The 16000-nt window shown below is 40.1% G+C and overlaps 2 protein-coding genes across 3 annotated transcripts; one reads left to right on the top strand and one right to left on the bottom strand.

Annotated features, from left to right (window-relative positions):
- The first annotated feature begins 6736 nt into the window (after positions 1 to 6736).
- On the top strand, positions 6737 to 10524 carry LOC116199713 (putative leucine-rich repeat receptor-like serine/threonine-protein kinase At2g24130). 2 transcript variants are annotated; one of them, XM_031530177.1, is made up of 3 exons: positions 6737 to 8897; positions 9045 to 9749; positions 10011 to 10524. In XM_031530177.1, exons 1-3 carry the CDS (start codon positions 7148 to 7150, stop codon positions 10421 to 10423), a joined length of 2868 nt encoding a protein of 955 aa, XP_031386037.1. In that variant the 5' UTR covers positions 6737 to 7147; the 3' UTR covers positions 10424 to 10524. The 2 variants fall into 2 exon arrangements, with proteins under 2 accessions (XP_031386037.1, XP_031386036.1); XM_031530176.1 differs by having other exon boundaries at positions 6737 to 9749.
- Positions 10525 to 11590: 1066 nt separating this feature from the next.
- Positions 11591 to 14078, bottom strand: LOC116199714 (heat shock 70 kDa protein). The gene has a single exon (XM_031530178.1). The coding sequence runs from the start codon at positions 13785 to 13787 to the stop codon at positions 11823 to 11825; it is 1965 nt and encodes a 654-aa protein (XP_031386038.1). The 5' UTR covers positions 13788 to 14078; the 3' UTR covers positions 11591 to 11822.
- Between the last annotated feature and the right edge of the window lie 1922 nt (positions 14079 to 16000).

The raw sequence follows: 16000 nt of genomic DNA on the forward strand, positions 1-16000 counted from the left end.
CTGTAAAATTGGTTGGGGCCATCATTGATTGCACGGTTCTACTACCTTCATGCATTGATTAGTGCTATTTTCCTTTTATACCGCTTCCCCATTCCTGCACTTAATGATGAACCGAGTTTCTTAACACTTATAATATAACTGTAAACTTTCTAGTTATCAGAAAGTGAGGAATATTAATTTGCAAAGCTAATGTCTATCTTCATTCCGCTATGAAAGAAATATGCTGTTATTTGCTTCTCTTTCTTTTTTTATGAGAATGCTTAGAAATCATTCATTTATTCTCCGCCTTTTCTTTTTGCAGTGCCCCTCATTTTATATTCTTCTGATGGAGGTACTGAAACAAATGGAATACGTCGTTCGCAGTAATAGTGATTCTAGCAGCTTAAGCAGCAGTTAAAGTGAAAGTGACTACAGGTTGACTGCAAGAGATGGTGATCTTGATCTGATGCTGACGCTGATTCTTAAACATGTAAACAGTAGGATATATCTTCAGCTAATCATTTGAAGAATGATCATGTCAAGCGGTAAAAATTCTAGCCCATGGACTAGCTAGTTTTCGGCCTACTGGGGTTGTTGTACATTGGTCAGAGCATTACGGTTCTCAAATAATATACATAGAGTTTCATTCGTTGCTTGGTTATTTATTCATGCTTGATAGTTTGAATGCTAATACTCGAACCAAAGCTGGGGGGACTTCAGATAGGATTTGATGAGTGTGAATTATGTGGCCAGCTTGAAGAAGTAGGGAGCGCCTTTTCTTCTCATGTCAAAGTCACAATTTCAATTTGGAAGTGTATTTCGGGGCGAGTAGGACTGGAAGCAGATTGGATCAGTCATTTAGTAGTCTGAAGGGGAGGAGCCTTGGCAGTTGGTACCACCACACTGAAGCTCTTGGGGACCTCCTACATTTACCATGTTTGGAGAGGAACAATCGGGTTTTTCAGGAGCCAACAAGGGAGATTGCTGCTGTACTTCTAGAACTGATCGCGGAGCCTGTGTTGCATGGGATAAAACTGTCATCTTCCTTTTTTTAAAACTCAATTTAACTTTATTCTTCCTCAAAATTAATAATATAATCATTACTGTTTCATTTTTTCTTCCATTTAAAATACTTTCTTATTCATATTTTTTCCTAACCATTTTTAAAATCAATTTTTTAATAATAAATTCATCATATACTTTCACATTTATATATCCATACATATATATATTCTCAATATCAATATATTTGTTAATACTTGCAATCATTACACAAAATCAAGTCGAGCCGGATCACTTATCTAACTTGAAAACAAAACGCAAGCTAAGATGCTACAAGAAAAAAAAATCTTGGCTGACAGGCGAATGCGTGCACCACTGATATAGGAAATATAATGGGTAAATTGTAGTGGTGGTCCAAAAAGTTTTATAAATATTTCAATATGGTACAAAAAGTTTTTTTTGCTACTTGATGGTACAAAATGTTTCAAAGTTGTTTAAGTATAGTATAAACCGTCATATCGCCATTAACGCCGTTAAGCTGTCATTTACAAGACTATAAATTTTGCATCATCATGTAACTTACATAAAACATTTGGTACTATTAAGTTACAACTTCAAAACATTTTGCACTATCATGTAACATTCCACAATAACCGATTTTGCACAATCAGCGTCGACTTGACGGCGTCAATGGCGAGATAACGGTTTGTACTATACTAAAACAACTTTGAAACATTTTGTACCATCAAGTAGCAAAAAAAACTTTTTTTGTACCATATTGAAACATTTGTAAAACTTTTTGGACTCAGTGCAATTTACCCAAATATAAATCCTTATAACTGATACTAGAGTATGGGTCACACCATAAGAGTCGAACTTGCAACCTCTTGACTAATAGATAATGGCGTGCAGCATTATACTATACTCTTTTCTATTCAATTGAATTCAATTATATGCACATGAAATAGTAACTTTCTAAACTTCCCATTATGAGAAGGGGAATTTACCTAAAATTGCCCATGGTTTACCCGTTTTGTCAAATCTATCATATGCTTTTTTTTGTCAAATCTATCCCATGATTTACTTTTTGCATTAAATCTATCCCGGCGTTATCTCTCCACGTGCCACGTCAGCACGGCCATTAAATGTTGACGGAAAAGATAACGCCGGAATAGATTTGATGCAAAAGGTAAACTATGAGATAGATTGGACAAAAAAAAAGCATAGGATAAATTTGACAAAACGGATAAACCATGGACCATTTTAGGTAAAAACCCCTTATGAGAAAATATTCAAAAATGGGGTAAATAACTCAAAAAAGCATGACATTTACACTTTTTTTTGTTGTTTTAACAAGACTTTTAAATAATTACACAGAAAGGCACGACCTTTGGGTTTAATTGCAAATTTAGCACGCCTTCAAATTTTCTGTTAAATGTAACAATAACGGCTTACATGGACTTAACGGTGCCACGTGGCACAATATAATTGGACGAGTGGATCCCACATTATTTTATTTAATAAAAAAATAATTTTAAAAAAGGAAGAAAGGGGAGGGGCTCGTGGTGGTGGCCAAATCAGCGGCTGCCACCCCCTTAATTGCAGTCGTCGGTTACCTTTACTAGGCAGCGACCCCATTTGTGGGAGTAGTGGCCGCAATTGGGGCCACCACCGTTGTAATCGAAGGAGTCCTAAATCATTTGGGGCTCCTTCCATTCCGACGATGGTCTCCAATTACGGCCACCACCTCCCAAACAGTCGTCGACCACCTCTGTTGTGGCTGACTACCCTGATTGGGGAGTAGTGGCCGCAATCGGGGTGGTCAGCCACAACAATTGAAAAAGCTCCAATTTTGGAGTTACTTCGATTTCGGTGATGGGGGCCTCGATTACGACTACCACAACTTCAATCACGTCGCAGGCCACAACAGAGGTGGTCTGCGACCCCGATTGGGGGTGGTGGCCGCCAGCATGGCCACTACTGTCGGCCTACTCCCACTTTCTTAGGTTTTTAATATTTTTTAATTTTTAGGAATATTTTTTATTAAATAAAATAGTATGAGGTCCACTCATTCAATAATGTTGTGCCATGTTGTACCTTTAAGTCAACGTCAGTCGTTACCGTTATATTTGACGGCATGCTAGATTCGCAACTAAACTCCAAGGTCGTGTCTTTATGTGCTATTATTCAAAGGTCGTGCTAGATTCAAAAACTAAACCCGAAAATTGTGCCTTTTTGTGCTATTATTCAAAGGTCGTGCTAGAATCACAAAAAAAAAATGTAAAGTTCGTGCTTTTTTAGGCGATTTACTTAAAAAAAAAAAAGTCAATGGTAACTACCTGACGTAACTCTCGAAAGGTATGGTCAAGCTACTCATTCTGGCTAAATTCTAGAATAATTAAAAAAAAACCAAGCAAGAAATTTAGCATTACTAGATTTTAGTCAAAAATCTTCCGCGTGTATCCATCAAGGCTCCAAAAAATAGCAAGAATTTTACTATTTCGTAAAAAAATTGTTATTTATAAAGAATTTATATTAAAATTAATAAATTTCTCATAAAATAATGCATCACTTTATCAAAAAAAGTATTCATAAAATAATAAATTTCTTATTATTTAGTGAGAAAATTTACCGACAACCATCCGACACATAGTTACGTGGCTCTCTTCGATTGACCTTTGTAATTTGCTCCTTCAAAAGAGCCTCATTATCAAAGTTTATCTCAATTCTTTAATGCATGGTGAAAACATGGCATAGGAGATATGAGAGTATCTACCATTAGGAGCATTCTTAAAAGGAGATTTAAGGATGCTTTGAAAAAGATAAATTTCTTGTTATTTAGTAAGATAATTTACTATTTAATAAGAGTCTTGTTATATTCAAAATAATAAGCTTGTTACAAAATAACAAGTTTTTTTTTATTGTTTAGCAAGTATCTTATTATATTAAAAAAACAATAAGTTTCTTATTAAATAACAAGTGTTTTACTGTTTAACAAGTTTTTTATTATTTTGTTATCGACAACCATCCGATAATTTGTGACATGATACCCTCCGACTAATCTCTGTAAATCCCTCCTTTTAAAGAGGCTTCTTATGGAAATTTAATCCTAGGAGGTATATATGACATGCAAAGGGAGTGGAACAAACATTAATGAAGATGGGACTGTTTTCTAAGACTATGAAGAATATGTTAAGACACCTTTGTTTTTCGACCTGCACCACTCGATACCTTGAAAGTTTAAAGGGCCCCAACCGAGTAATGTTCAAGTGAAATTAGTGTATTAAGAGGGAAAACTCTCATAATCGTGAATTTTCTCCATTCACGCGACTTGTAACTGAAACCTTACTCAGGGGAAGAGATGTCGAATCACAATCCACGTAGATTATGTTAAAACTAATTTCATGCTCCATGATCAATCCATGCACACCAACCGCTACATCGTAAGTGAAAGAGCTGGTCCTCAGCGCATATCTTCATTTCGAGTTAATACAGCTTTGCACATGATTGATCACACGATTGATCTAAGACTATTCCTAGTGGGGGTCTTTGCCCAGTTTGAGAGACGCCACTAGGGGGTTGTCTCGCATCTTTTGTCTGAGAGAGGCATTTCTCGAGCGAGAGATGCTTGAGGAGCCGCCGCGTGGTGGCAGCGAGGCCCACACAGCAGCTTCTCGACTCTTTTTATTTTTTATTTATTTTTAAAAAAATCTAGCTATTGCCCCCCAACTGCAATTTTTTTAAATTTATATTTGAAAAAAAATTACCTATATAAATACCTCATTTCACATCCAATTTTCTACTCCTACTTCAACGTCACACTCAATTATCAACTCTAACTCCAATTTCACCCCAAATTTTCTCCTCTCTTCTTTGATTAAAAAAAATGACCGATCCAAACCAATTGAATTGTTTCGGATATTATATGCCGAATTTGAACTTCCCCCAAAATCCAAATTCCCGACCTTCTGACTCCTCCAACAACCAAAACCGTAATCATCTCAATCAGCCACTTCATTCACACCTGTATTATCCCCAACCATACGTCTTCTCACTAAACCCAAATATTGGAATATGTCCGAAATCATATCTGTATTCGGCATAAACAACACTGTCGAGAACTACAGGCAGGCTTGGTGGAACATATTTGGCAATTTGAACATGACCACAATATGAACTAAATTTATTTTTCCATTGCTTGTGTATTTTTTTTTGTTGCTCGCATAATTATCTTTTCGTTGTTCGTGTATTTTTTCCCGTCATGTAATTTTCAATTTATTTTATGAATTTTATTAAGCGTTCGTAATTATATTATTGATTAATATTAATTAAATAATTATTTATTAATGCGATTTAATTAATTAAATTTAATTATCAATAAAATTATTATCAATAAAAATAATTATTAATTGTTTTTTATGTATATAAATAAGTGTGTGAGGCCCATTAAGAAATTTGAAATCAGAAACTATGATTGAAGTAGTAAGTCTCTTTTCGGTGAGCTGAGTCTCTGTCTGATATGGCGTTTATGTGACAGCAGTGGGGCCCCGTTTAGAGATCCAAAGAGAGATTAGCGCATTGGAGATAGTCTAATGGATTTATTTTCTGTATTCAACTGCTAATCCTACTTGCTTAGCAACACAATAACATTGCTAATCCCCAATTAATCGATGTTATATATTTATTTGCTGCTTTTTGCATATAGTGGAACTTCCTGCTTTGAATGGCACTGACAAAAATATCTATTCAGAGCAGAGTGTCCACACTAGAACTAGCTAGTAAGACAGATCAATCTTTCACGTGTACATCCTACTGTTGTATCATTTGTATTGATTTTCCATTTAACTTCGTGTTCATTAATACCAAAAAACACCTGCCAAAAGAGAAACAGATCTTTGAAGGAAAGGACGATACGATGAAATTCGTTGGCCGTTTAAGTTATAAGTAACTGCACTCCATAGTTTCGACGTTAAGTAGTGAATCTTCGATTACTTAGTCGCCAGAGAAGTGATGGAAATCTGATATTTTGGGTCGGGATGTAAAAATCTGCAGAGCAACCAGCAGCACTCCTTCTAGATGGTATAGTGACTAGTGACCCCATTTAGTGCAGCACCATGATAAGCTCACTGGGCATGGTACTAATAAGACTAGTGCTCTGAGAGACACAGCCATCGATCTAACTAAGACCACACCAAAGGCAAAAGATCCACTCATCATGTGCATTGACATTTTGAGCTGGCCATTCAAGATGCTCATGGCTGTTGATGAAGATGCTGCTTGCTAGCCCACGTGAATAATGATCCGGCACATCTCACATACACAGACGGACCCAATGAACAGAAGTAATTCCTGGTATCTCGTGGATGTACTGACTTCTCTGGCTCAGTAGGGTTGCAGAAGTCTCAATGTTGAACCGACTGTTTGATTATGTTGATCAAAGACTGTATGCAGCTGAACTATTGGAACGAAGAGCAGACTCAAAGCTCGAGAGATTACTCCTAGCCACTTATTAAAAGTTGATACCAATCAACCATTGTGATCGATGGATGTTTACACGAATGGCTTGTGTCCCCGCCGCAACTCATTCATTTGTGTTCACACATGGAGTGGTTGTGGTCAATGGAATCATTATTATTGGCCGACATCACGATGGTAAATGGTCTATATATGTTTTCTGATGCAGAAAATTCGATTTTGACATTCTGAAAATAGTCAACTCTGGAGCAATGGCGGTCATGTAAGCTCTCCTTTTAGGCCAAGAAGAAGTAAGAAGATCACAAGCTGCATCAATGGATAGAAAGATTTTGTCAGCCTAAAAGAATGTCAAAGGGCAATATCTCATTATGTAATGGATTGCATGTAAAATCAGCTTTGATTCCAAATGATTTGCCAGAGAAAGCAAAACCACTCCCACTTCTTATAATATACATTGTGTCTGAGTGGGTAATCCATTGATGGAGAAGAATGATGAGTTGGAAGTCTAGTCATCATGATCATACCTCTGCAATTTGCAATCCACACATAAATAAATAAATAATCATAGGATATCTACTTCAAATTGTCGTCGTTGTTATTGTTGTTGTTGATATGATGGTGATAATGCCAATGATGATGCATGGAGGAGGAAAGTAGCTTTAAGAGAGGAATTTGCTGAAGAAGACCCAAAATGGGACTCCCAAAGTCCATCATCATTCTCTTCCTGCTGCATTGTGCCCAGGTTGTCGTGGGGGGTCGGGCATTGCTCAGAGGGCCTCACCACCGGCACACGGCCCACACATGGCAGACGGACAGGGCAGCCCTTCTTGAGTTCAAGAGGTCTATAACCTCCGATCCCATGTCTGTCCTCAGCAACTGGAACGACCAAGTCCATGTCTGCAACTTCACCAAAGTCCGGTGTGGCAAGAAGCATCACCGGGTGGCGAACCTCAGCATCATGGATGCGGGCCTGGTGGGGATTCTCTCGCCTTTCCTGTCAAACCTGACCGGCCTCCGGGTACTTCAACTTGCAAATAATCACCTGTTCGGGCCCATTCCGGCTGAGCTTTCCTCCCTTAGGTTCCTTCGCCGCCTACGGCTCGACATCAACAATCTGCAGGGTCCAATACCTGGCTCGCTCTTCGCCCTCCTCTCAAGGAAAAGGCTTGTCTTTCTGAACAGTAATAACTTAACTGGCCCGATCCCACCTTCCTTCTTCTCAAACTGCTCTATGTTTAACATTGTCGACCTCTCCAACAACTCTCTCACTGGAAATATCCCAAAAGAGATTGGAAACTGTCCAAATCTGACTAGTATAAATCTGTGGAACAATCAGTTTACAGGAGCACTACCTTCCTCCTTGACAAACATCTCGGGACTGAATAACTTGGATGTGGAATATAACCATATTTCAGGAGAACTCCCTTCAGAAATTATAGGGAAGCTTCCTTCGCTCGGAAGCGCTCATCTATCTTACAATGATATGACAAGTCACGAGAACAACACTAATCTCGATGTTTTCTTCACATCCCTCAGAAATTGCACGAGCCTGGAAGAACTTGAATTGGCGGGCATGGGTCTCGGAGGAAGATTGGATTCTGTCAGCAATCTAACTGCTCACATAAAAAACTTGTTTCTGCAGGAAAACAGAATCTTTGGTCCCATTCCGACGTCCCTGAGCATATTATCTCGTCTTGTAATGTTAAACCTTACATCGAATCTTCTTAACGGGTCGATTCCACCGGAGATTGGCAATTTGCCAAAATTGCAAGAGCTTTCCCTCTCATATAACCTCCTCACTGGAACAATCCCAGCAGCATTAGCCCGGTCACATCAACTGACCATTCTCGAGCTGTCGAACAATCATCTCTCAGGTGAGATTCCAGTGGAACTTGGAAACATGGGACAACTCTTCTCAGTCATTCTCAACAACAACTTCCTTTCCGGAAAAATACCCTTGACGCTGGGAAACTTGGGCCAAGTCTCCAAGCTCGATCTGTCATACAATCAGCTAACTGGAATCATCCCACCGGAGATGATAATGGGGAGCATCAGCGAAATCAGATTATATCTGAATTTTTCTCATAATGCTCTTGAAGGGTCTCTTCCAATGGAGCTCAGCAAGCTCGAGAAAGTGCAGGAGATGGACTTCTCATGGAACAACTTCAGTGGTAGCATTTTCTCCCAGATATCGAGCTGCATCGAGTTAAGAGTGCTAAACCTTTCTCACAACTCTCTGGGAGGGCACCTCCCTGATACCTTATCGGAACTTAAGAACCTCGAGTCCCTGGATGTTTCCGGAAACCAACTCTCCGGAACTATCCCAGCGACCCTCAGCAAGATCCAGAGCCTTACCTTTCTAGATCTCTCGTTCAACAACTTCCAAGGAAGGATTCCTCAAGGCGGAATATTCAATTCCATCACGCTTAAGTCATTGATAGGTAACAGGCTTCTCTGTGGCGCAATTCCGGGTTTATCACCTTGCTCTCAAGGGAAGCATCTGTTCCACTCTCGTATCTTTTTGATCATATTTGTCCTGATAATATTTGCTTCGACATGCATATCAATTATATGCTGCGTGATTGGAGTTCGGCGCGTCAGAGTTATACTTTCCTCCCGAAAAACTGAAGCAACAATGCCAGGATCAACAGCAGATATGCAAAAGCCGCTGGAACTGGTCCACAACTTCCCAAGAATCACATACAGAGAGTTGTCAGAAGCCACTGAAGGGTTCGATAATCGGAGGCTGATAGGATCAGGAAGTTATGGACGAGTCTATAAAGGGGATCTTTTGGATGGCACTCAAATAGCAGTGAAAGTGTTGGTCTTACAGTCGGGAAATTCCACCAAGAGCTTCAACCGAGAATGCCAAGTGCTCAAGAGGATCCGTCACAGGAACTTGATTCGGATCATAACTGCTTGCAGCCTTCCCGATTTCAAGGCTCTCGTACTTCCCTACATGGCGAACGGGAGCTTAGACGGTCGCCTCTATCCTCATTCTGAAATAGATTTGGGCTCGGGATCTTCGGATCTTAGTCTCATTCAGAGAGTTAATATCTGCAGCGATGTAGCTGAAGGTATGGCCTATCTGCATCATCATTCACCGGTTAAAGTCATACATTGTGATCTGAAGCCGAGTAACGTTCTTCTCAATGATGATATGACTGCTCTGGTTTCTGACTTCGGGATTGCAAGACTCATCACAGCCGTAGGAGGGACTACTGCACTTGTCGAGAACCTGGGGAACTCCACGGCGAACATGTTATCTGGATCCATTGGATATATAGCTCCAGGTATAACCATATCTTTCTGCTATGTATATCTTTATTTCGACATGTAGGAGTACAAACTATAGGCATTGCCTCTTATCTGAAAGCTCCGTAAACCTGACCCCAACTTGCCAACTGCATAGGAGGGAATCTCAAACCCTTGGAAATTAGTAAAATTTGGGTTTGCTCCATTTGGTCATTAAAAATTCCGAGCCCAAGCAACGTAGTAAACGGGTATCGAGATTAAGATGTAGAGCTCATAGATTGAAAATTTTTCTCGTGCAGAGTATGGCTTCGGAGCAAACACCTCAACAAAAGGAGATGTCTACAGCTTCGGAATCCTCGTGCTTGAGATGGTAACTAGGAAGCGGCCAACTGATGACATGTTTGTCGGAGGGCTAAGCTTGCACAAATGGGTCAAGAGCCACTACCACGGGAGGGTGGAAAGAGTCATAGACTCCTCAATCCTACGAGCTCTGAGAGATCAATCCCCCGAAGTGAAGAAAATGTGGGAAGTCGCAATTGGAGAGTTAATTGAGTTGGGCATCCTCTGCACACAGGACTCTCCTTCCGCCAGGCCAACAATGCTGGATGCTGCCGATGACCTGGACCGGCTCAAGAGGTACCTGAGAGGAGACACGACCGCAACTTTCACCTCTTCACTAGGAATTTCTTCTTCCACCCTCGGAGATGACTAGCTAAGGGCTTTTTATTCATGATGATGTTTCCTTGAACTCGATCCTGATCTAAATTCCATAGATGTTAAATAAACCTAAAGGATCATGGATATCTAGTACTTCAAGCCACATCAGAGCAAGTATTGACATATCAATTCCACGCCTAGCGATGGTAATACCTTTTTACGGAACCAGATATATGGGTCGGGTCAGGACGTGATCAACATACTCGTATCATTTTCAGCACACACCAAAGAGAATTATAATAATTGATGGCAGACTACAGGGCATCCCACTTAGGCATAAAACAGAGCCATAATTAGACAGCAAGCAACACGTGAAAGAACATAAAATGCCTTATCGGGTTGGTTAGCGATCAAAGATAACGACTGGCACTGCACGATTGAGTGGAAAGGTGGAAGTGGCATGCGAAGAGATAACTAAAAGTAAGTAAAGAACGAGTTGATGTTCATGGCGTAATATCATCTCATAGTCCACTGGCTATCTAAAGTTAAAGCAGATTAGATATAGAATCCCTAGGAATTAAAATAATCCATCTAGTTCAATGTATATTATGTAAAAGCCCGCGAGACATCATGATGAAAGCAAGCTCGTTAAGGATACTCAAATCACTTTTAGATTGCGGTGATGACCTAACACAAAACTTTTAGCTCTCACATTTCTTTAATTAGTATAGTTGTTACCGATATAGATGGGATCCTAAGAAGCCTATCACTCCTTGTAGTGGCAAATTATTTATCAGATAATGTTTCCAAATGACAGCTGCTGGTTACTTGACTGTCACGCAGAGCAAAGATTGTGATGCTCCTAATCTGGAGCAGAACATCCTGAATTGAGTTATTTTCCAATAGCAACAGCCGATGGAGTAGATCGGTGCTATCAAATTATCAATTGCATCAATGGACAATGTTCTTGGCAGATAAATAGTCTTTTAGAAGACGACGATTATCCTTCCTTCAGTACGAGCATTCCGTATCACCTTGTGATAAGCACGATACGAGAAAAATCTTCATATACTAGTCATTACTTCATATCAGAGCTGACCGAGGTGGAGAAGAGCAGTCTACTTACCAAAGGCGCAATTCCCATCTTGCTGTTAAAAGCTTTCTGCAAAAGAAATGTACGATTTATTTCATGGAGACCTAGACATGGTTCACAGATAGCTCAAGAAGAAGAAATTTCGAGTTCGAATTTTGATTATAGAGAAAACTATGAAAAGTTGCTTACAATTTCATTATAAGGAAACAATTTACATCTGCAGTATCTTTAAGGACTCGAATTACATCCACATACTCTAAACTAACGAATTATTGGGGGTTTGTACACTCTCAATTGCACTCTTCTCCATCAATCCAAGACATATTTTGCAGTTCACCAAGCAGAAGGATTGCCGAACACCTCAATCGACTTCCTCAATCTTTGGCCCTTGTCCGGTGCCATTAGGGGTGGCCTTGCTATACCCATTCGGCATGTCCCCAGTGCCACCCATCGGTACGTCACCAGCACCTCCCTGATACATTTTGGCAATGACTGGGTTGCACAACCCCTCCAACTCCTTCAACTTATCCTCGAACTCGTCAACCTCAGCAAGTTGGTTCCTGTCAAGCCACTCAATTGCCTCTTCAATAGCCTTCTCGATCTTCTGCTTGTCTGCGGGATTCAGCTTCCCTGCAAATTTCTCATCCTTCACCGTGTTCTTCATGTTGTATGCATAGTTCTCCAGGGCATTCTTGGCATCGACCTTCTTCTTCACCTCCTCGTCCTCCGCCTTGTACTTCTCAGCTTCCTTGACCATCCTCTCAATCTCATCCTTGCTCAACCTGCCCTTGTCGTTGGTGATCGTGATCTTGTTCTTCACGCCAGCAGTCTTATCCTCAGCCGAGACGTTTAAGATGCCATTCGCATCAATATCAAAGCACACATTGATTTGTGGTACACCTCTTGGAGCAGGAGGGATGCCTGTGAGCTCGAATTTTCCAAGGAGGTTGTTGTCTTTGGTCCGTGCTCTCTCTCCTTCATAGACTTGGATCAATACTCCAGGTTGGTTATCAGAATAGGTGGAGAAGATCTGCTCTTTCTTAGCCGGGATGGTGGTGTTCCTCGGGATCAAAACAGTCATCACGCCTCCAGCGGTCTCGATTCCGAGGCTGAGAGGCGTGACGTCGAGCAGGAGCAAGTCCTGGACTTTCTCGTTCCCTTCACCACTCAGAATCGCAGCCTGCACAGCGGCACCATAAGCCACAGCCTCGTCCGGGTTGATGCTCTTGCAGAGCTCCTTCCCATTGAAGAAGTCCTGCAGCAGCTGTTGGACTTTCGGTATACGGGTCGAACCACCCACAAGGACCACCTCATGGACCTGGCTCTTGTCAATCTTTGAGTCCCTCAGGCACTTCTCCACGGGCTCCATGCACTTCCTGAACAAGTCCATGTTCAACTCCTCGAACCTCGCCCTCGTGATTGTGGAGTAGAAGTCGACACCTTCATAGAGCGAGTCGATCTCGATCGTGGTTTGCGTGGTCGAGGACAGAGTCCTCTTCGCCCGCTCACAGGCAGTCCTCAACCTCCTCAGAGCCCGAGCATTGCCGCTAATGTCCTTCTTGTGCTTTCTCTTGAATTCCGCTACGAAGTGGTTCACCAACCGATTGTCGAAGTCTTCTCCTCCGAGGTGAGTATCCCCTGCCGTGGCTTTGACCTCAAAGATTCCCTCCTCGATTGTCAGCAGCGACACATCAAATGTCCCACCTCCGAGATCAAAGATCAGCACATTCTTCTCGCCAGACCTCGAGGCCTTCTTGTCGAGCCCGTAGGCAATTGCAGCAGCGGTGGGCTCGTTGATGATCCTCATAACGTTGAGCCCAGCGATGGCTCCGGCATCCTTCGTCGCCTGCCTCTGAGAGTCGTTGAAGTACGCTGGAACAGTGATCACGGCGTTCTTGACGGAGTGCCCAAGGTAAGCCTCCGCAATTTCCCTCATCTTCACGAGCACCATAGAGGAGATCTCCTCGGGAGAGAACTGCTTCTCCTCACCTTTATAGGTCACCACGATCATCGGCTTGTCACCGGGACCAGGAACAACCTTGAACGGCCAATGCACCATGTCACTCTGCACAGACGGGTCAGAGAACCGCCGCCCGATCAGCCGCTTGGCGTCAAACACCGTGTTCCGGGGGTTCATCGCGACCTGATTCTTCGCCGCATCTCCGATCAACCGCTCGGTGTCTGTGAACGCAACGTACGACGGGGTCGTCCGGTTGCCTTGGTCATTGGCAATGATCTCAACGCGGTCGTTCTGCCAGACACCGACGCAGCTGTAAGTGGTGCCGAGGTCGATCCCAATTGCCTTGCCTTCGTTCTGGGGCGCCATTGATGGAGCTTCGATGGGAACTAATTAAGATTGTTCGCGAGCGTGTAGTGATTGCTTCGAATCGTATTACAATGATTGCTCTGTGCTTCGATGGTGCGAGGAGGAGGAGGGGAGAGGTATATAAAGGCCATGGGAGAAGAGGAAGGAATATTCGAGAGGTGACGAGAAGGAGAAGGGCGTAGGCGGTGAAAATTGGGGGAAGGGAAGAAACGGAAGAAGAACCACTGAACCAGAGAGTTCTAGAAAGAGAGCGAGAGAGATGTCGGAAGAAGAAGGAGAAGATGCCTCGCGGGGGATATTTTCTTCACGGGGAAGATGAAGGTGGGGTTGACCACGTGGGATTACTCTTCGGGCTTTGACATGGGCTTATGTGCTATGGGCCCCATTTCCTGATGGGCCCGCGCGTTATGGGCCACGTTAGTAAGTTAGGTTTTGGTGTACCGGAGCGGAAAGACATGGGGGGGGGGGAGAATGGATGTCATTCTTTCCTTTATTTATTTATTTATTTACACTATATTTATTTCGCCCTAACACACTAAAACTCTTATAATTAAAAAAATTAGTTGTTAATATAGTTGGAAAAAAGTAGTACGTGAGAATTTATCATTAAATGAGAGAAAAAGATAAAAATTTATATGTATATGAATGTAAAAGTAAATGGGGAATTTATTATTAACAAATTGATTTAATAATGGTTAGAAAAAATTATGTGTGATAATTTATTATTAAACTAGAAAAAAGACAAAAAAATCATGATTATGTTGTTGAATTGAGAAAAGAATGGAGTGGAGTGGAGTAGAATTTAACTCCAATACCAAACGCTACCTAATTTATTCAATCGAACGGATTTTTAAACGTGAAGAAAGTGCCTATTCTAAATGATATGGGCTATTGGAGGTGAATATATTAATGAGAGTGACTCGAAAAGTTGATCGTTAAGGAGCTAAGGATCTAAGAAAAGGGCATTATGGCACATTTTTATTTTGCGCCTCGACTTATCTAATAATAGTAAACTTATAATGTTTTGACCATATATAGAAAGAGTATGTAATATGTTGTTACTCTTGCACGATTTTTTATTTTGTAGATTTACTTTATTATATTATATCTTATTATAATTTTTTTGAATGCAAACAAACTTTACCCTTATTACTCTTTGTTTTGTTACGCATGAATTAAAAAGATTTTATTTTTTTTAATGATTTGTATTTATATTATTACTATTATTATTATTATTATATCTTATGCAAATTTAATACATACAAAAATTTTAAAAAAAGGTAATATTTTCATAAAAAGTTTTCCGCCGCGTTGTTTATTGAGACGTAATCACTACTTTTTACATTTATTACTTTCTAATCTTAAAAGACATTTTTTTATATCTAATATTATTTTTGAATTATAGGATTCAGACTAATTAATTACACAATAAACAAAACGAGATTCAACGCAAAATGGAAGTTTAAGGAAGTATAAAAAGTAACGATATACAATTTAACGGTCAAGTATACGGTTAAATATATATATATAAACAAATGGCTCAGTCCGCATAAGCATTATGTTATCTCTTACATGTATGTCATATTTCATCAAATGCTAAAGCATCCGTTGGCCATTTGGGTCTCTTTGGAGTAAGCTCTTCATGTTAAACTAGCAATTTCACTCGCGCATTGCGCATAAATGTCCCTCATAATAGGATTTTTTTAAAAAAATTATAAGAATATTATTCAAATGGATCCCTAAACATATCAATTAATTTATAATTATAGAATTAGCTCTTTAATAATTTTTTAGTTAAACATAAATAAAAAGTATTAAATTGTTCATGGTGGATAACTTCTCTTTAATATTTTATTTATATATATATAAGAAAGAAACTCCTTTCACTTAAAAGACATTATATATATATATATATATATTATACTATCAATATAATCCTTAAAAAAGTTAAATTATTTCTTCGATTGAATTTTGGTATTCGAAAGCCTGATTTAGGCATCGACTAATCCAGTTGAGTGAGGACGGCCACTGGGGGTACAACTCTCCCTGCGTAAATTTGAAAAGCAAAAAATATTTTGAACAAAGTTAACGTAATTAATTAATATAAGTGTCCAACAATTTTGTGGTTTACTTATCATTTTAGTAATGTATTTTATTTGAAATTTTGCATTTACGGTTTTATTTCTAAATTTTTTTGCAATATATTTTTTTCA

Source organism: Punica granatum, chromosome 3 (assembly GCF_007655135.1).
Source record: "Punica granatum isolate Tunisia-2019 chromosome 3, ASM765513v2, whole genome shotgun sequence".
Lineage (NCBI taxonomy): Eukaryota > Viridiplantae > Streptophyta > Magnoliopsida > Myrtales > Lythraceae > Punica > Punica granatum.

What these genes read in the sequence shown, in the direction of transcription:
- LOC116199714 (XM_031530178.1), bottom strand. Translation starts at nt 13,787, where the DNA reads ATGGCGCCCCAGAACGAAGGCAAGGCAATTGGGATCGACCTCGGCACC.
- LOC116199713 (XM_031530176.1), top strand. Translation starts at nt 7,148, where the DNA reads ATGGGACTCCCAAAGTCCATCATCATTCTCTTCCTGCTGCATTGTGCC. An exon ending in CATTGGATATATAGCTCCAG is followed by an intron (nt 9,750 to 10,010) that starts GTATAACCATAT and finishes TTTCTCGTGCAG; the next exon opens with AGTATGGCTTCGGAGCAAAC.